Consider the following 21348-nt stretch of genomic DNA (forward strand, 5'->3'; position numbering starts at 1 on the left):
TTTTTTTGACAGTCCATGGGGAGCTTCAGCACTAGCTGATAGGCTGTATATAATAAGTCCCTCCTGGGAATTCCAAGGTAGGGCAATGCTGAGGTCCTCAAATCATAATGTAAAGGTTAGGGGCTGAGACCCATCCATAGACGCCTGGTCCGAAATCCTCAGACCTGTCTTCCAAGGACAGCCTTGAAGGATCTACAGAGTAGTTCTGCTTGGCACAGAGAGGGAGGCCAGGAGTCAGAATCAACGCCAGTGCAAATGGCATGTCTGCAGTAATTAACAATCTGTTTAGAACATATAATCACAGGTTAGCAGCCTTTTTTTTCTTCTGCTCCAACCACTGTGAAAACAGGAGGGTAACACCACAGAGCAAGGGAACTGAAGAACAGAGCGGTGGCCAATTCATTATTTCTAACCATTTGCAGCTGTTAGCTTGTTGGGAGCTAGTCTTCCCCCCCCTCCCCCAGCTTCTTTTCTTTTTTTCTCTCTCTCTTTCTTTTTTTTTTTTAAGGCAGAAGAACAAAGTCCTGCTACATGGGATTATTTTTCTTGGCACGTTGAACAGACGCTTTTCTTGAGGAGCGCACCAAGATAACGCAGAACATCTGCAGGGAGGAATCAGTCCTCTGTGGTTGGATTTTCCTCAGCCAAAACACAGGCTTCTTTAGAGAAATACCTCTATTGCAGGGCGACCGACTGGGGAGGAGAAACTACTTTAGGAGGACAGAGAGGTGTGTTTTCCAAAGATCTGTGTTGTTGGTTATTTTGTTTTGTTTCCCTTGTGATACATTTTGGTTTTGTAATCCATGTGTTTTGGAAGGTCTTTGGAAGTGGTGTGCTCTGAGCCAGGGCTGTTTGCTTTTCCCACGCATGTGGGATATTGTTTTTATTCATGAGCTATTGAGAATGAGTGATTTTTATGACTTGCAGCGGGATTTTCACGTACGCACTCTTATTACAGGGCCTAAAGACAAAGCCTTGCCCAAATGCTCTCAGACATAAATAACAGCTTGAAAGAGAAACATGGACATTTCCGGTTGTTACTGACAGCCTTCCAAGGTCCCCAGAGCATTGGCCCAGGCATTAGGTTTCATCGTGTGGCATGGGGAAGTTCCTCCAGACAGCCTGCACTGGGTTCTCGTAGATCAGGTTTCTTCCTGATCCATTTTCCAGGAAAGAGTTTGTCCTTTGGAGAAAACACAGCTTCACCTGTCTCCTTTCATTTTCTCCTGCGTCCCAGTGGCTTTGACACTGTAGACAGCTCTGTCTTTGTAACAGTAGCTGCCGTTGGCTGGACATCCTTGCATGCCCGCTGACCCTGTATTTAGCCCTTCTCGTTTCATTTTCATCATCCTCTATAAAACTAGGTATTCTTACCCCCATTTGTTGCATAAGAAAACAGAGCCTTTTGAAGGTTAGCAAGCTCGACTCAAGAGCAAGCCGCAGAATGATGCGTGGCTAGAATCTGAGCCCCCAAAAGTAGTTAAGGCCACTGCCAAACAACTAACGGCGTCTCCACTGGGGAAGGGAGAGCCAAACCACCCTTTTCCATCCTCACCTTTTAACAAGGATTGCTTTTCCAATTCCGCCAACTCAATTGGAGTGAGCTGGAAAAAGCAGCAAGAACTGGGCAAGGCATCCTGGCAGAGTGAAAGGAGCTTTGGAGCCAGACGGACCTGAGTGCTAATCCTGTTTCATCACCGCTAGCTCTGTGCATCTCGAGCCAAGTCACCTTTGCCTTTCTGGACATAGAGTTAAGCAGATGGACGGTGAAGGGGCTTAACTCTCATTCAGTCACTTGACACACATTTACTCCCTACCCACCTTCCTTCACGAACCCTGGTACAGGCACTAAGGGTATAGGCACTTCCTCTCACACCTGGGAGGAAGTTGTTCATGGCTTCTGCCTTCCAGGAGTTTGCCGTCTAGGTAGAGAGACAGCTGGGCCTAGGAGCCCCGTTGATGTGCAGCTACCAGCTGGGATTTGTGCTCTGGACCATTTGAGGAACAAGATAGCAGATGGCAGAGGAATTGAGTGTAGAGATTAAACTTTAAAGAAAGGAGAGAGGTATTCACAGATGCTTGGAGGTATTCCTCTGATGCCCTTAGAGACATCTTTCTTTCCTCGTGCCTCCAAAGACCTGCTTTCCCCCACATTGTTCCCAGGCTGGAGTCACATCCTGAAACGAGGGCTTTCCTTTCAGAAGGAGAGTAGATAATGAAAACAAAAATAAACAGCAAACAGTAAGGTCAGAAGCTACAGTAGATGGATGGTGAAGGAGCTTAATTTTTTGTTCAGTCATTCAACAAATACTTACTACATACCCACCCTCCCTCCCACCCGTGGTATCGGCACACACCTGGGAGGAAGATGCCCATGGCTCCTTGCCTTCATGGAGTTACCATGCTAGGCAGAGAGAGAGCCTGGAGGTCTTTGCCACCAGAAGGCCAGCCTGTCATCCAAGGCAGTGCTGCATTCTGGGAATCCCTCTGTCTTTTTTTTCAAGCCTCCAAACCCAGGAAAAATTGGAATAGTTCAAGTCATTGGAATCCTTTTTCTCTCAAAGGTACCAAAGAAAAAGGAATTAAATGGAGCACTTGACTTCATAGAAAAGAAGGGAGAAGATGGTTAGATGAAGAGAGAGAATGGTTTGAAACTCAAATGTAGCTGGAATTTTTATTCCAATTTGTTTGGGAGACGGGGACTTGTTAAGGCAGAGATGAAAGGCAAGTTGGCGTGGGGCCCCAGAGAAATGATGATATTCCACGCTCAATTTAATGCCCACCCTGAACATGGCACACAGATCAGAAGCTGTGGTTAGACACATTCATAAACCGGCACGGCTGTCAGCTGCTGGGTCCTGGCGGAGGACCAAGTCTTCAGGAACAGTCGAGAAAGAGACCTCATGAGAAACTCTAGGCCCACAGCCTCACTTCCCCCTCAGCCTGCACCACAGCTGCCTGGATGGCTCCTCCTTGGCCCAGCTGCCCTGCAAACGCCAGCCTTGCTTTCTGGGTCTTATTTTGAGCAGATTCCTGGTAGAAGCTCATGTCAGCTGATCGTTTTAGGGTTTTTATCTCAGCCCAGACAACTTACTTCTGCTTTCTCTGCTACCTTCAGGTGATCTGACCCTCGTTTAGGTTGATTAACCCATTTCAGGGTGCTCTGGTGGCCTATGGGTAAGGAGTTGTGCTGAGATCCACTGGCTGAGCTGCAGGAGAAAGACACACCCTCTCCACCCATGTGATTCTCTGCCTCGAAAACCTAGTGGAGGATCAGCTATGAATCAGTCCCAACTCAAAAGAACAGAACAACATCCACCCCATTTCAGGAATCCCTGGGTGGGACAGATGGTTAACACACCTGTCTGCAAATTGAAACAGTCAAGGTTTGAGTCTTACCCAGAAGGTCCTCAAAAGACGTGCTTGTACCTCTCAACCTACAGTAGAGTTCCGTTCCATAAACTCTGGCATAAGTTGGGTCTGACTGAAGTTCAATACCTTGTTTTTGTTTGTTATTATCAGTGTCTTTATAAGTTCAGTCTTTATTTGTCTTTGGGAGCTGGAGACATTTGTAAACTTAGGGCATGATTCTAGTACATACATAAGTTTTTAGAGTCAGTCAAGTCATAAAAATTTACTCCGAAGATCAAGAAGACTTGGACAGCACTGGCATTTTGAAAGTTGTGGTGTTGAACTCTACCAATGGAAGGTGCTGGATTATTTGGATTTTTTCCAGGGAGTAGGGATAATGTTTCTAATCAGATAACTGCTGAGCAGTGTCTGCATGGGCTTCGCTTCTCTCCCTATGTGCCTCCTTGCTCCCTGAATCCCCCAAGCACCATCAGCAAAACCGTCAGCCTTCGGGTCTATGCTTGCAAGCAACCGAAGCCTCTAATTTAGTTTAGGGAAAAACTCCAGCTAATCTTGTCACTGTAAAAGTACGAACAACTCTCCTTCTTCCTCATGTTTCTTTCTTCTGCTTCTATGGCGTGTTTTGAACAGAAAACCATCAAGGTGAACATCTGTGAGTGTTCCTGAGTGTTCTGAGAGTGCTCACATCCGCGAGTTACACGTGGCAGCATGTATGCAGTACACATGGCTAACAATAGGATGTTGTTGTTGTTGTTGTTGTTGATGATGTTGTTGTTGATTGCTGTCAAGTCGAACATGACTCATAGCAACCCTATGAACAAAAGGCCTGAAGCCTTTCAATAACTATTGTCATTTATCAAAGTTCAGAGAGTTTCCAGAGGCATGTTGTTTAGAAGTGGATGCCACTCCTGCTTGCACATACATAAAAATGGGACAGTTAAAAATGCCCATTGGTGTAACTCAAATACATCAGTCAAGAACTACTTATACGTAAAAAAGAAAAAAATCCGTCCAGTATCACTCCACAGCAGAGTTTCACTCTTCCACACATAGCATCACGTTTATGTGGACCCATTTCCAAGATAACTGGAATTGTATGGGACCCCATATCAGTACTGGTCACACCACCCACTGCAGGGTCAACTATGGGTTGATTCACCACATCGGAAGGTCAGCTATGGGTCGATTCACCACATCACCCACTGGAGGGTCGGCTATAGGTTGATTCCGATTGGACAGTACACAGCAACAACAAACCACATCATGTAACAGAGTTGTCCACCCCTAGATACCTCGATGCTTGTCCCTGCCCCATGCAGCACTCGTGTAAGTGCATTTTTTTTTTTTTTTTCGTTTCATACCACCTTCCTAGGGCCTGACTTTTCTCAGCTTGAATGTTAGGAGATGTGCTTCAGGGGAGTTGAGAAGAGGTATGCTCTGAGACGCGGTTAGGGATTGCTTCTCTCTTAGAGACCTTCAGGATGAAGGTTGTTTTTTTTTCGATCATCAGCACATATGTAACTGTCTGGGAGTATCGTTGGATTGTTTGTCTCGGTTACTGTAAGTGTAGTCAAAGTTTAACTCGAAGCTCTTAAAATGTACATTCTATTTCAGTTAAGATTACAGGTTAATATGTCTGGCATTAACTTTCTGATTGAGTACAGTGACTGAAGATTAACTACCATCACCCGAAAACTCAGATTGAAAGGTAAAGGTTTCAACGATAAAAAGAGAGAAGTTACAGATTCTTGTTCCATCTTCTAGGGTGGATCAAAATGTTCTTCAATTCAGAGCCTCTTTCCTTCTGTCCAGAAGTTGTATCCAGCTTTCCATGCCAGCAACTCTATTGGGATGCTAGCTGTCCAAACAATAGAAAAGCTCTCATTTCTGTGGGGCTTACCTCCTCCCCTTTCTCAAATAGGAGAGGATGGATTCGCACCTTGACTAAATGAGACCTCTGATCTTTTCTGACCAGTTCTGATTGATCACATAGTCCTTGCCTAGCTGTGTGCCAAATCCTTCTAAAAGTTGAAACGAAGCATGAACTCACTTCTGTGTTCGGGAAAGTTAACAGAAAATGAAGACACAAGTATAGAATTGTTTAGAAGGGGCAAAGCCCAAGGGAGACCAGAACCCAGCACCTAATGATATTGCTGCCCCTGTAAATGTTTTGCAAACTCCAAATTGTTATATTGATACCAAGACTTCCCTTCTGAAAATGAAAACATAGGAGGACTTTAAGCACAATGCCTTTCTTTTCTGTGACTTGGGCATTTCTAAGTGCCATAGTAGCCCTTGGATTCTAGACTACCTTTATATGGTATCTGTTTTCTCCCATGTGCATGTCTCTCTGTCCATTCTGCTCTTTCTAGAACCCAGAATTTATGAGATTTGGAACCTTTCCTACTTGCTAAATGACCTAGTAAAATAACAAATGCACCTATTTCCAAACAGGATCCTGTTTACAGATCTCAGCCAAAGCCAACCCACCGCTGTCTGAACTGGTGTGATTTATAGCCACCCTTTATTGAGTTTTAGAGACTGAAACTTTATTTAGTCTCAGAGAGAGGAGATTGCCCATTTTTCTCTTCCCGAGTACGTGGTAGATTTGAATTCCAAACCTTTTGATTAGCACTGTGGCAATGAGGCTCCTTCTTTACAGTTTAAGTGCTCACTGTTGTCAAATTGTTTCCAACTAATAGGGGCGCTCTGTCAGGTTTCCAAAGCTACACCCCTTTAATTTTCCCCTTGGGAGCTCTTGGGGGATTCTGATCCCTGAGGGAGCAGTCGTTGAAGAAGGACGTCCTTAGTGAAATAGAGGGTCAGAGGAAATGAGGAGCACCCTCACCAAGGCGGCTGACGCGCGACTTGAGCATGGCCTGTGCATGGTGGTATTTATGAGCAGGCTGCAGTTCCAGATGGTGGTTCGTCTTGTTGTCTGTACGGCTGCTGTGCATCAGAACCGATGCTTCCTGCTTGGTCATTCAGGTCCTTTGGGGGAAGAAGAAACTTTAGAACGTAAAGATACTAAAGTGAAGGGAAGAAAGGAAGAGAGTTGGACAGAAGATTTCAAAGAGTGGCGTTGTTTTGCTTTGATAGGGTTGCTATGCTTTGGAAATGATGCCACAGCACCTAACAAGAGCAAATGCTAGCTTTTACTTAATAATCTCAGCTCGAAGGCCTTCCAGCCTCGGCAAGGAAGGGACATTCCTCCGTAACGGTGGTTGAGTGTGTTCGCTGGCCTCTGTGCACCTGACTTGGGCACCTTGTCTTCTGCCCCTCGCTCCCTACCATCCTTCTCCAATGAATTCATTTATGTGCTGCAGAAGTGCAATGAGTGGTACAATGAGTGATTAACTGGTCGACTCCTGATTCAAAGGTTGGAGGTTCAAACTGCCCAACTGCTCTGCAGGAGAATGGCGTGACAATCTGTTCCATAAAGCTTTAGAGCTTTGGAAGCCCAGTTCTGCTCTTCCCTATAGGGCTAAAATGTTGTTTTTGTTAGGTGCCGTTGAGTTAACTGACTCAACAGCGATTCTGGGAACAACAGATCAAAGCCTTGCTCCATTCTGCACCATCATCCTGATCTCTGTCATGCTCAAGGCCATTGTTGCAGTCACTGCAGCAATCCATCTCACTGATGGTCTCTCTCTCTTGCTGACCCTCTGCTTTCCCCAGCACAACGTCTTTTTCTGAGGACTGACCTCTCCTGACAACATTCTCAAAGTGTGGGAGCTCAAGTGTCACTCTCCTCACCTCCAAGGAGCAATACTGATAACACTTCCTACATAACGAATGTATGTGTCCTCAGTCACAAAAGGACAAATATTTCATAGGGCCACTGTTGTAAAATGGGACTGACATCGAAGTTGCTGGAAGACAGAAAAGGAGGGGAGGAATGATGTATATTGCACTGAAACAGATGAGGGAGAGAACTGTTTAAAAGGGACATATGAGTGGGTATTCTTGTCATTATAGAAGTCCAGAGTGATTGCGTAACAGTGAGTTTTTCTTTTCAAGAAGAGTTGGAGGGGCGGGGGTAGGCAGGGAGGAAAATGCAACAATGAATGAATGACTGGAAACCCTAAGTCTAGTAAACTTTCATTAAAGTTAATAAAAAGAATTTAAAAAGAAAGTATGTGCCTTTTTGGCAGTCTATGAGGTAGGCAGTACTATTTACCCACACAATTCACGGTCACCGGTCTTGTTTTGGTCTTCCTTATCCCTGGTACCATCTTTCAGAGTCATCTAGATTGCAGTGACTCTTGTCTTGATTTGGTTTTGTGCCTTACATGCCTCATTGTCCTCTGCAGCAGATGCCTCTGTCTGTGGTGGGCACTAGGGAAGGCATCACACTGCAAACAAAGCCAGATGCTTTGCATTTTAGAGTCGGGTGCACCAGGTTCAAATCCTAGCCCTCCCCCTTTCCATGTAATGACTGGAACAAATTCGTTCCTGTCTGTGGGTCTTAGTTTTACTCATCGGACAGAGAGGACTCGAAGGCCTGCCATCCTGCACAGGTGTGCTGTGCAAATGATACATATCACCTGCAGGTGTCTGCTCCCCACTTCTTCCCAGACTGACCTCACCCCAGATCCCCATGTTGTGGTCCAGATGGTCAGTTGCCAAGCTGTACCCAAGTCTCTGTTGGGCTCATTTGGTATGCTGCCACTTTGTTTTGGAAGAAAAAGCAGGTCATAGACCTGGGGCCCTGAAGAGACAGATCCTGTCACCGCAGACTGCCAGATGGGTGCCCCTCTTATCCTGCCCTGGGAGTTTCAGGAGATCCCATTACAGAGTATCTTTCATGTGACAGATGCCTGTGGGTCCCTGAGCACAGTGCTGTGGTCCTGTTAACAGGCTGCTGACACAGATGTCTGCCTTTCCTGCGAAGGATAACTCTGCTGAGGTGGACTCAAACCTCTGACCTTTCAGTTAGCCAGCACCACACATCGGAGTTTTTATCTTCTTTTTACCTGTGGAAACTCTGACGCTCAGATGTGTTAAATAACTTGTCCATGATGATACAACTGAAAAAGAGCAGAGTAGGAATTTCGTCTATTTAACTTAAGAATCCATGCCAACCTCTCACCAGTGAAGGACAACAAATAACACGGGTGTAGGCTGATTTGAGGGAGCTCTGGTGGCTTACTGGTTAGGAACTGTGCTAAAATGCCAAAGGCATATGTTTCAAATCCACCAGCCGCTCCTCAGGAGAAGGATGGAATGTTTTCTCCTGTGTGATTAACGGCCTCTGAAAACCCACTGGAGGGTCGGCTATGGTTTGGATCAGGTTCAACACAACAACAACAACAACAAAGCTTATTTGAGGGGGAGAAAGGATGTGGAGATGTAATCCTTCTGCTTATCTCCTCGAGCAGGCTGCAAGGGATGTTCCAGCAAGAAGCCTGAGTGAATATGTCTGACCATACACCCTTTATGAAAAATGCAGCCCCTCAACTCTTAGCCCCCCCAAAGAGATGAAGTGTAAAACTATGTCATTAAAAGTATGGAAACAGCCCAAATGTCCAACTACAAAAGAATGGATTGAGAAATTATGGTACATTCATACAATGGAATACTATACAGCATGCAGGAGCAATAACTTTGTAAATTATTACCTAACTTGGGAGGGACTGGAGAGCATCACCCTGAGTGGACTAATACAGTCCCATAAGGATAAATATTGTATAAGACTGTTATTTTAGAATGAGTATAAGGATCCAGGAGGGGTGGGAGAGGCTAGGAGCAGAGGGATGTATGGGGGTGGGAGGATTAATCATTGGGTTGTACAATTTGATGGGTAAGGGGGTGAGAGAAATGGAAAGAATTTGTGCAAATTTGTATTCTAATTTTGTAAATAAACTAGTAGAAAAAAATTTAAAAATCTATAATGTATCTAAGTGACTGTATAAAACATGATGTATATAAATGATTATATGCAAACCAATAAAATTGTTTTTAAATGTAAAAAAAAAATCTATAAAGTTTGTAGAGTTTGCCCAACTCAGACAAGGTATCTTTCAGGAAAGGGTTTGCATCAGATCTTGCCAACTGGTAGCCTGAAGACAAAATCTGACAACAGAGCTGTTTTGTGGTGTTTTGTTCATGGTCTTTTAATAAACCTATGGGAACCAGAAGCTCAGTCTTACCAGTTTTCTATTGCACGTTTTAGTGGGAAATGGTGTGTTTTCCTTCTCTAACAGGTCCACCTTACCTGTGGTCCAGATTCCATAGGCTTTACTGTGATTGCCAACACTTTAAGCATCCGTATTGGAAGGTTGTTGGTTCAAACCCACTAAGTTATGTTCTGCTTTTGAAAGATCCACTCTTCACACGAGGGGTGGCCATAAGTTTGAATCTACTCAGTGACAACTTACAACATTGGAAAGTTCATGAGGTTCCCCTGAAACAGTGGATGTTTGCATTCTCTTGAAATTCCTGTATTTCTTTAATACTGCTGGACACTCAAGTTCCAGCAACTGAATTCCTTCATACCACCAACACCCCCCCCCACACACACACACACCTGTGGCTGCCTTGGGCTGCTGGCGAGCAAGAGCTGCTCCCATTGCTGGGAAGATGCCCCTCAGTTTGCTGCAGCCCCCACCGCTCCCTGCTACCCCGTGCCGAGACCAGTCTCCACAAAGCATCATCTTCCACCCACTAGGTTTTGGGTGGTTATTTTTTCATGTCAGAGATAACAGAAGTGCTGTTATGTTTTAAAAATGGGGGTAAACAAGAAAGCCAGAAGGGAAAGTAGATGTCTTTGTAGAAATAAAACTTCTTTCTCTGTATGTTTTGTCCACATTGTTTTCTTCTCTCAGTGCTGCTTTTGGGCACCCAGAGAAACCGTGCAGAAGGTACAGAGAGTTCTCATACACCCTCCCTCCTGCCCACAGCTGCTCCCACTGTGAACATCCAGGGCACATTGTTGCAATTGGTGCAGCCAAGGTTGATACATTCCTCTGAGCTGAAATCCATAGTAGACATGAGGCTTCTCTTTGTGAGGTGTGTACAGTCTTGGGAGACTGTCTTGACAAATGCATAATGTCTCGGAGTCCACTGCCCTGCACTCCATTTGTCCATCCCTCCTTTGTCGTCCTGGTCTTTTGGGCAACAAATGCTCTTTTTAGCAACAATTGCTCTTTTTCCTGTCTCAATTGTTTTGCCATTTCTCCCTAGACTGTTATTTCTGCTTGTATAATTGCAGAGTACATCCCACCAAAAAGATACAACCAAAGGCATAAACCTGGCCCTCTGCCCTGGCTTTTGCTTCCCTGTGATCTTTACTGACATGGTGATTTAACCCCTTTTAACCATTGTTTCGGGCAGTCTCTGCTGCAGCTGCCCAAGGAGGGGGTGGGCTCACAGTGCGACAGGCCCATAGCTGGGACCTCTTGGCGCTCTGACGTCCACTGAAATGCCACCATCCTCATCTTACTCCTTTTTTTAAAAATTTTCCATTTCTAGGTGTGCCTTTCCCCAAGAACTTCCTTCAAATCTGCAAGAAGATTCTGTGCCGCCTTTTCCGGGTCTTTGTCCACGTCTACATCCATCATTTCGACCGGGTCATTGTGATGGGCGCTGAGGCCCACGTCAACACATGCTACAAACACTTCTATTACTTCGTCACAGAGATGAACCTCATAGACCGCAAGGAGCTGGAGCCCTTGGTGAGTGTTGTGGTCGGCTGTGGTCCCTGAGTCACCCCGTGGGCTTGGGCCATTTGTCACTGAGTACTGCCAGGCCCCTCAACGATGTCCACTGAAGGTTAGCTGTGGGCTGGAGGGTTGGGCAGGGCTGAGGGGAGAACTGAAGGCCAGGAGATGCTGCCGTGCCCACTACCACCCAGAATGTGGCCAAGATGCCTCTCTAAGACTACGCAGGATACAATGCAAGCCTCGTGGGCTGGACCTTTCACTCCCTGCTCTAAAACTAGTCACCTGTTTATTGAATCTCTTCATGGTTATCTTTTGTCTCTCTTGCTGCTAATCAGAGGTGACCAGAGCATTTCTTCAGTCTGTAAGTGAGTATTTCACACCTAGTGTAGGCCAGCCACCAGCACACAGTTGCCTTCCACTGCCTCTGAGTAGCTTTCACTCTGTCAGTTATCACTTGGCATTCAGTCAGCTCCAACTCACAGTGGCCCAATCGGTGTCCAGGAGAAACTGTCCTCCCCAGACTTTTCAGAAGTCGATCTCCGAGCCTTTTGACTCAAGCCCCTCTGGGCAAGCTCACACCTCCAGACCTTGGCAGTCAAGTGCATTAATCCTTTTCACATCCAAGTACCCTTCCCCACAGAGAGGGGCAAAGAGAACAGGACTGCTTTTCACACTGAACCACCTGCTATGTGGTTTTAACACAGCTTGTTAGAATCCAGGGAGTCATATAGCACAGTGATTATAAGCACTTGGCTGCCAACCAGAAGGTCAGCAGTTCAAACTCACCAGCTGCTTTGTGGAAGAAATATGCACCAGTCTCCTTCCATAAAGACTTACAGCTGTGGCTACCTGGGAGGTAATTCTGCTCTGACCTGTAGGATTGATCTGAGTGGGAGCTGATTGAACAGCACTAGGTTTTTGTTTCTTAGAATCCAGAAGGTCTATTCTGAAACATGAATATTATTATTTGGATGAATAGGTCTCCTTTGTAGTCTCTTGATAGGCTACTGTTAGAGTTGCACTCACTCTGTGCTTTAGAAACCAAGAACCCTTAAAAACCCCAGCAGCCTTTGTAACATGTGGTGCCTTAACATAGATGCCCTTGACACAGCTATTTCTAGTTGGCTCGTTGTTAGTTGTTTTTTTTCCCCCAGTAGAGTACATTTCTTTATAATACAGTAAGTTACTTTCTTGAAACAGTTTAAGTAAGTGGCATTTGTGGCAAGTATTATGCAAAGGGCAATTCCGTGTCAGGCCAGGCCATTTGATTAAGGACTGAAGTGCCGGGAGAGCCTGCCCTCTTTAGCTCCCCTGTCCCGCTTTCCCTTATGGACAGTGCTCTTACCTTTCACAGAAGATGTTGGCAGATGGTATGTGTCACCTCAAGAACTTCTCAACTTGAAATATATCAGCATACCTGGAGGGGGAGTTCAAGGCAAAAAGAGTTTCCTCTGCATCACTCGGGCATTCTAGAACAAAGCAAGCGTTTTTAAGGAGCACTTGCATGAAGACAGGAGCTGCTTCTCTTCGCTTCCCCGTCCACAGTAGCTTCTAGAAAGCTCTTTGAGGACAGAAATGGGGCCAGCACTGAACTCAGCCAGGCACCCAGAGTAGAAAGAAAGTAAAAATCAGTGGTTGGATTCTGTTGCTAAGTTCTTCTCAAAAGTTGTTGTGAGTGAACATTAATTCCAAGATCTACAGGGAGAAAAGATTGTAAATACAGCTGTTAAATAGGTAGTTTAAAGGACTAGAATGCCTTATAGAAAATGTGCAAGACAGAAGAGTGGACCGAGGCCACATAAGTGTAGATGGTGGAGAAACCCCTGCTGATCTCCTAGAACTTGCTTCTTCTTCTGGAGCATCTAGGTCATTTCTCTTCAGTGGTGAGCTAGGGAAATTGTCCTCCTTAAAGGTACTGTACGTGAGTGGGTCACTGAGATGGGGTCCACTCAAGGGCGCCTGCCAGCAGACAATGGAAGGAAGAGACTCGAAGCCTTCCTGCTTTGGGCTTGCTTGAGCTAAAAGAGCAGAAACCTCTGGCTGAATGTCAGTCTTTTATGAGTAAACACATAAAGGCCAGTGTAGGATAAAGTTGAACATAAACCAGCAAGTAGAGAAAGCCTTTCTTTGTCCATCAAAGTGTTCTCATTTCATTTCTAGGATAGAAGATTCTAACACCTGGCCGTGCCAAGAGCAGACTTAAATAGAAAAGCGACACCCCACCCTACCCCACCCCCGCCTCCTATCTCAGTCAGTAGTTTAGAAAAGATCCTGGGAGATAAACCAACATTAAATTAACAAACCAACTAATTGTTGTTGACTGTTGCTGGGTTTACAGAGGCTGTAAGTCACACAGGACAAGATCACCCATCTTTCTCCCAATAAGCCACTGGCGAGTTCAGAATGCCAGAGAGGCGCCACCTATGCCTGGCAGCACAGCCCCTCTGGCGATGCCACCAGAGCTCTTGGCCTGATGAGGAGTGGGCGTGAACAAGAAGGGTGCCAGTTTCCCCCCTTTTTATAAGCTTATCTTTCTTTCAGTCCTTTTTTGAAATCTCATCCTTCCTGTATTTCTCTTTTGTTAACTGTAATTAGAAGGAAATTAACCTTTTAAAATATTAATGGGAATTCTTATTCTTTGAAAGTGCTTAATTGTCTGAAAGTATTATTCGCTTTATTAATCACAACCTAGAAAGTAGCAGCAGCAGGTCAGCAGGTTTAGAACGTTTTTGAGGACAGCAGTTAAATAATGCCAGGCAGATCCCTCCGCCCACTGTGAATGCTGTGTCACTGAAATGAGAGCTTTTATTTCAATAAGTGATAAAGTAATGGGCTCTTAAGCTTGTGTTCCAAATGCACTTCTTAAAATCAGGCCCAGCATATCAAATGAATACATTTTAAATTTGCTTCTAATAAGTACTTTCTAGATGCAAAGGGAAGTTCTGGTGACATGTTATTGTTGCTGTGTGTTGTTGAGTCGGATTCAACCCGTAGCTGACCTGCCAGCAGGTTTTCAGAAACAGTAAATTGCACGGTAGTTGATTGTCTGTCTTTGTCCCATGGAGCAGCTGGTGGATTCAAACCACAAGCATTTGTGTTGACAGGGCAATTCCTTACCACTGCGCCACCAGAGCTCCCCTTCTGGTGGCCTAGTATATACCAAATTACACTGCTTACCCAAACCCCTCCAGTCTCTGATGGTGTGAACCCACCTGTGATTCTGAGAGGGAGAAAGAGGAGCAGTCTCCTCCTGTTGGAATTTACAGCCTCAGAAACGTGGTGAAGAGTCACTGGGAGTCACAAGTGATTGATGTCAGTGAGTTTGATGCAAAGCAAGCTGTTTCAGGGTTCTGAGTGGGTACAAAATAGATGCTCTAAAAAATTTATGATACAATGGAAAAATATAAAATAATGTTCCCCATCCATGACCCTGGAAGAACGATGAAGAAGTCAGGCATTTAAGCTGCACATTCTGGTTGTGCGTTCTTTAGAATCTTATCATAAGTAGGAGTCAGAAGGGCAACATCTGCCCTGCCAGTTTCCTTTGGAATACCAGTATTCCCAGAGTTTCCACATCTCCAGTGAGACAGTCCAATCTCCTGACTTGGAATTCCAGCATGTACAACTCAGAGACTCACTCGTATTCCTCTCAGCTGTGCTTCTGTTCACAGCCACATGCCTGTTCCCAGGGCCTGGTGTTGACTGAGGACCCAGTGCCCGACGAGGGTGGGCAATTGAGTGTCACAGACAGGGCTCAGACTCATTGACTTCAGTGAGACCTTCCTTTACTGACATGCAGCTGTGGGAAAGATAGCATGGCTTCTCAAAACCCCATCTTTCTTACCGGTAGCATAGATAAGATAATGAAAATGTCATAAAAACTAAACAAGGAGTCAGTGGTATGTGCTTTAGGAAATGTCTGCTTGAATGAAACAATAGATGGTAAGCAGCTGGCAAACAGTAGGCAGAGGTCCCCTAACTCCTCCTTCCTTCACTACCTTGACCCCTTGGCATCATCCTGGGCAAAGTCATAGCCTGTGTAATAAATTGTATTCATTTCAGACTCTCCCATGGCGTTGTAAATTCTTTTAGAGCCAGGAGTATACAGGATAGAAATGCATGTAATAAATGCTGATATACTTTTTGTTTGTGGTTATGAGGTTTATTAGAGAAGTTAACAGGCAGCAGGATACAATCACAGAGTGCAGCTTCTCTACCGTGGTCGCAGGTCCTGTTGATCTTCAGTCAGCATCGCAAAGTTCCCTTAGTTCTGCCAGTGGCATGTTTTCCCTCAGTTCTTCAGCAAGCGTGAAGGAAGGCCTCTGGCTTTGTGCAGTAGCCCTCTGTTTCAAGCTGGTCTTCAGTTCTCTGCTAAGCCTGCCATTGCTCTCCTGGAGATCCTGGTCTAGTCTGGCATGTAGGAATCTCTGTCCCTGAAGGATGCCTGCTGCTTCCTGTTCTTTGTTGGCAGTGAGATTCTCAATTTCTGCCGTTGAACCACTTGTTTTAAATGAAATGGAATGGCGAGACCAATCCCCTTGTGGGTAAACCGACACATCCTATTTGCCCGTTCCCACACATCTATGTGAAAAAAAGAAATCAATGACGAAGAAATCCATTTCAAACAATAAATCCTTGGCACTATACAAACCATTGCCAAATCCTTGTGACTTTAAATCTTGAATATCTCTGAAATTGTTCCACATCTCTCTCCATCATCCCAGCCATCATTCTACTTCAGTATGTCACTTCTTTCCCCAGATGACTGAAATAGCTCCTTCCCCCCACCTTTTTCCTTAGCTATAATCCTCTTTGGTTACTTATAGCAGTGGTTCATAGTTTGGTTGTTTGTTATGGTGTTGTGGATTTTTTTTTATTGGTTTACTTACAAAGTTTGTATACATTGTATTTCACACTATTCTTCATTCACATTATATTTCATATAATCATTTACATGCATTATGTTTTATAAAATTAATCATCATTGAACAAAACTATGGAACACTTCACAAATTTGTGTGTCATCCTTGTACAGGGCCCATGCTAATTGTCTCTGTATCATTTTGATTTTAGTGTGTTCACTGTCGAAGCAAGCACAAAAGCTTAATATACTTTTACATAATATCATCTTTTGGTAAAGGTTCACATTTAATCTAGATTCCCATGCAACAGTTTCTACACACACACTGCTCACTGACATTGGTTCCTTCTTCACAGTCCCTGAAAGGTCTCCTTATTTCCATTCCAGTTGTTCTATTTCTGTTAATCGAGTTTCCCTGCCCCTTTACATTCTCATCTTTGTTTCTAAGTAATTGTTTATCATTTGATCTCCTATGGGTGATTTGTAAAGAGACTAAAACACTTACTGATGGCTAATGTTTCTTCTTTGGGAGGTCAATCTGATATTTAGCCACAAGATGACCTTAGAAGATTGCCTCAGGTCAAGTTTTGAAGAAGATCTCAGAGAAATAGTCTCAAGAGTGTCCTAATCTCAATCAGTCCAATAGATATTTTTTCTGTGTTACAAATTTAAGGTCTGTTCCACATTTTCCTCCTTTTCTATCATTATCTCTCTATTGTGGCCTTGATCAGAATTGCTGGTAGAGGTAGGTGGGCACCATCTAGTTTTTGACTTTGAGATGGTCATTTCTAAGGATGCTGCATCTCCATTCTAAGGGACTTTATACCAGTCATCTTCTCTGGAGATGCTTGAGACCTTTTCTTCTCCATTTCCTTGTTGGAAATAAAGCTTATCTTTTGGAATTTGCAATAGAAATTAAAAGCAAAAACAGCCTCAGGATAGTGTAGGATGCATCATAAACCACAGATCCCACAGAGAAAGGTTGGGGCCCTGATTCTAGTCAGTTCTCTGCTCCAGATTCCAGATTGCACAGAATTGTGTCCTGTGTAATAATAGGAGGCGTGGGCGACCAACCCTCCAATTATAGCAATGAAAGTCCAGTGACCGGGTAAAACCCTCAGCCCCAGGCAAACTGGGACAGTCTGTGTGCCTGCCAGGCCATGGAGAGGGAATCCAGTTTGGAATTCAGAAGCTGGCAAGAGGTCACCCTGGTCAGCAAGTCCACGCTCAGGTCTAGCGTTGCCCACTGCTGATCAGCTGTTGTGGCCTGAGAACCCAGCAAATATAGAGACCGTGCCCTGGGGCTCCAGCAGGGAGTGGGGAGCGGCAACCCTGTCACAGGCAGATGTGACAAATCATCCATTTAAATTTAATAGCTGAAAATGACCTGGACTTGAGCAAGTCCACAATTAGAAGAAAAGAGCCCAAATAATTAGACAGTGGGCCAGGCCTACGTGAAGAAGCAGGCGGCCGTGGGCCCTGGGCAGGCAGGATCAGCTGACAGAGCTAGGCAGAAGCGTCATTAGTAAGTGGTAGCAATGAGTAACAGTGTCATACCAGCCTTCCACAAGGCACACCTGCAGAGGGCCGTGAGCTTTGCTGTAGGTGGAATAAAGAGGTGGACAGGAGCTGGGGGCTCACAGGAGGCAGGGCTTCACTTGTTCAGCCCAAGGCACCTGCTTTTCTTCTGAGCAACCTTCATCCCGGTTCTTTACCTCCTTTCTGTCTCCAAGGCTCTGGTTCCTGATTCCTAACAGAGAAGGCAGTCCAAGACATCATTTGGAAGGCAGAGGTGCTGCTGTGAAAACAGATGTCACCAGAAGGTTATTCTGCTACCTTGCAGCAGGGTTCTTAGACTATTTAAAACAAACAAAAAAATCCAACCAATAAAACCCCACTTGCTATCAAATCAGTTTCAACTCCTCGTGAACCTCGAGTGTGACAAACTAGATTTTTCAGTGGTTGATTTTTCTGAAGGGCATTGTCAGCCCTTTTGTTTGAGGCCCCGATGGGTGGACCTGAACCTTCAACCTTTTGGTTAGCAGCCCAGTGTGTTAGCCATTTGTATTATCTAAGGATTCATTGGTGCTGTTGTTGTTATGTGCTATTAATGTCAAGCTAGTCATCAGTCTAGACAGTGTCAATCTGGAGACTAAGGTGCGCCTGATCCAAGCCATAGCTTCATGATTACTTGCTCTGCATCAGAAAGCTGGACAATGACTAAGGACGACAGCAGAAGAATCAATACCTTTGAGCTGTGGTGCTGGAGAGGAGTATTGAACATAAGATAGACTACCAAGAGAACAAACATGTCTGTGCTGGAGAGGGTGAAACCAGGTTGCTCCTTGAAAGCAAAGATTTTGAAGCTCCATCTCACATACTTTGGGCAGATGGCCAGGAGGGGGACCAGTCCTTGGAGAAGGACATCATGGTTGAATGGTAGAGGGGAAAGTGCAGGAAATGCAGACCCCAGATGGGTTGACACAGTGACTGTGACAATGGGGGCAGATGTATCGGAGATGGTGAGGTTGGCTCATGATAGGGCAGGGTTCAAAGTCATTGTTCATAGGGTCGTTCTGAGTCGTAGTTGACTGGACAGTATGAACTGTAGGCGCTCTCTGATGAAGGTAGTGTTTCTCAGTGGGCGTCCGCACAACCTCAGGAGACTCTAGTTCTAGAGGTGCTAGTTTTAGATGGCATCCCTGGCCTTCCCCCAGATACACTGGATCAAAATCCCAGAGATTAGTCTCTCAAACCAGGTACCTTTAGATTCTCATGTGTATGTGAATACATTAGAGCTATAGTAGAATATGAGATTTTACATTGTGCTCTCAGATGTTTTCAGTGTTGCCGGTTCCAGGGCCATACTTTGAATGTCAAAACCCTAGGTTACAGTTACCCTAGATGAGATTTAAGAAGCAATAATGACATAGTACTCAATGTGTCAGGCCACCAGCCAAAATATCAGTTGTTCAGATCTACTGGGTTCTCCACAAGGAGATGGCCAGCCTGCTCTTATGAAGATCTGAAGCCTCACAAACCAGATAGAGGGTCACTTGGCTTGATGTCCATGGATTTGGCTTTGGAGGAGAATTACAGTTTTTCACGTATCATCTCTTCTAGGACTGAAGGTTAGCTTAGTGATGTGGGAAAGTAACGCGGAAGGGATTTCCCAGAGGTTCTCCATACAGGGCTGGTCCTGTGTGATGGGTGGTGGAAACAGACTTCCTTCCTTGCTTAGATGAGTTAGAAAATGCCGCACCATCTCCACCACCAAAGGTTCGAAATAAACAGTATCAGCTAAAGGCCTTGCAAAATCATCCACTAAATAAACATAAAGAAATCAGTTGCCCCATGTTGTGTACCTGTCTTAACTCAGGAGAGAGCTGGGAATTCACCTCATGTAAAGATTCATTGCCTTGGAAACTCAGGGGAGGTCACTGTAAGTCAGAATCTCCTGCAGCAGATTTGTTCGTCCCCAGTTTAACCACATTTGGCTCCTGAATGCTTTGTTGTTGTTATGACGCATCACATCCTGCAGAGATCATGATCCTTGGACCACACTCTGAACCACACTGCTGGCCTTTGTGATCTCGTCCCTGCCACGTGCTCCCCAACCAGATCGCCAGCTTACTGAATGACAAAGGGGAGAGGAGAGGAAGAGAGGGAGGTTGGAGGCGATTGAAACTGTTCATAGAAGATGGCTGCAGGGCTCAAACACAAAAAGCCTAGTCCTGTTCATCCCCCTTCCTCAACTCTCTCACCCACACTGGGCAGTTGTTGTTGTTGTTATGTGCTGTCAAGTCAACCATGACTCATAGTGACCCTATGTACAATAGCCCTGAACCCTTCCCTATTCTGACTCAATCTCACTGTTTCTGACACACTTACTCTCATTATCCCAGTTACGGTGTTCATCCATCTCATTCGGGGTCTTCCTATTCCGCCTGCACTGTCCCTCCACCTTTCCAAACATGATGTCCTTCTCCAAGGACCGATTCCCCATAGAAACATGCCCGAAGTATGTGAGACAGAGCCTCAAAATCCTTGCCTCCAAGCTTGGTTTCACCCTCTCCAGGACAGACCTGTTTTGTTCTCTTGGCAGTCCATGGTATGTTCAATACTCTTCTCCAACACCACAACTCAAAGGCATTGATTCTTCATTTGTCATCTTGGGTCCAGCTCTCTGATGCATAGTGAATAAGTGGGGAGACCAAGACCTTCCCACGGAGAACACTAGGCAATAGGACTCGTCATTCAACAACCTAGACGGCTCACAAGCACTTCCAAGAAAAATACAGTCGCTCCATTTCTTAAATGTCAGATGTTTCTTGAAGCCCTTTCACATGTAATTTCTCCTCTTCTTCACTTCTTTTACCTCCACTTCAGAGGGTATGGTGGGCCCTTCTCTACCATTCATCGTTGTTGTTTGGTCACTCCAGTCTCTCCCTGCTCCCTCTGCAAGAACCAGAATTCTTGCAAACAGAGCTCAACCTCAGCGTTTGAACCATCTCTCTTAAAAATGGGCTCTGTTGAAGCAGATGGAAGAAGAACAATTTGGGGAATGAATATACTGAAGCACTTGTCTCGTAAAGGCCTAACCACAGCCATACCAAGGCCCAAGCATATGCTGACCATGTGTATCCATAGGTGTGGCCAGGTCGCCCCTGGACTTCTCTCCCAAGATGCCTGAATGAGTGCAGTAGCCAAGATTGGCTTGTAATCACAAGATCACATTAAGACTGTGAAAAGAAACGGCCTCACAAATAATCCAGCACTGCTCTCCAAAATAGCTGACAACCAAGAGCTATTGTACGATTTGTGAAAAGACCTTTTCTTTTGAAACATCCTTTTCGCAAAAGGCCTCTGGACCGCTCTTATCAGGCGGGCTCCTTGACTTTATGCCAAGTGGCTCCAACGTGGAGAGAAGTGCTGTAGAAGAAATCGCTTCACGCTGGGAGTCTGCAGTGTGGCGTCGTCGATGTCACTGTCACACACGTTGTCTGATGCTGGACATGGCATGGCACGTCTCTGGAGCTCAGATTCTCCTCAGTGGGAAGCCAGAGCTAGACTGCGTGAGCTCTCGAGGCTGTGTCAGGTTGGCTTAAGGAGACCAGGATACACCTTAGAGGCGGGGATGGGGAAGGCTCACCTCTTATACTTCGGAGCATGTTGTCAGGAGGGCCTAGCCTTTGGAACAAAGACCTTGTGCTTGGAAAAGGACATGGTCATTAAAAAGGAAGACTCAGTGAGATGGGTTGACACAGTGACTGGAACAATGGGTGGGAGTATGACACTAGACAGGGAGGACAAGGGTTCAATCTGCTGTTCATAGCATCACTAAGAGTCGCACTAGACCCATCTGCTCCGAATAACAACAACAGTGGCATCAGGAGACAAGTGTTCCTGGAACAGAGAGAAGCTGGAATTTGTATCCATGGAACTCTGCCA

At 45.2% G+C, this 21348-nt stretch overlaps 1 protein-coding gene across 1 annotated transcript in view; it reads left to right on the plus strand.

Annotated features, from left to right (window-relative positions):
- MOB3B (MOB kinase activator 3B) overlaps nucleotides 1-21348 on the plus strand; it is a 138109-nt gene that overhangs the window by 86266 nt on the left and 30495 nt on the right. The window contains exons 2-3 of the mRNA XM_006881333.1: nucleotides 10846-11048; nucleotides 14708-14762. Coding sequence (XP_006881395.1) covers nucleotides 10846-11048; nucleotides 14708-14762 — 258 coding nt within the window. The remainder of the gene's footprint in view (nucleotides 1-10845; nucleotides 11049-14707; nucleotides 14763-21348) is intronic.

This window comes from Elephantulus edwardii, unplaced genomic scaffold, assembly GCF_000299155.1.
Source record: "Elephantulus edwardii isolate Elephantulus edwardi_28Jun2011 unplaced genomic scaffold, EleEdw1.0 scaffold00014, whole genome shotgun sequence".
Classification (NCBI taxonomy): Eukaryota; Metazoa; Chordata; class Mammalia; order Macroscelidea; family Macroscelididae; genus Elephantulus; species Elephantulus edwardii.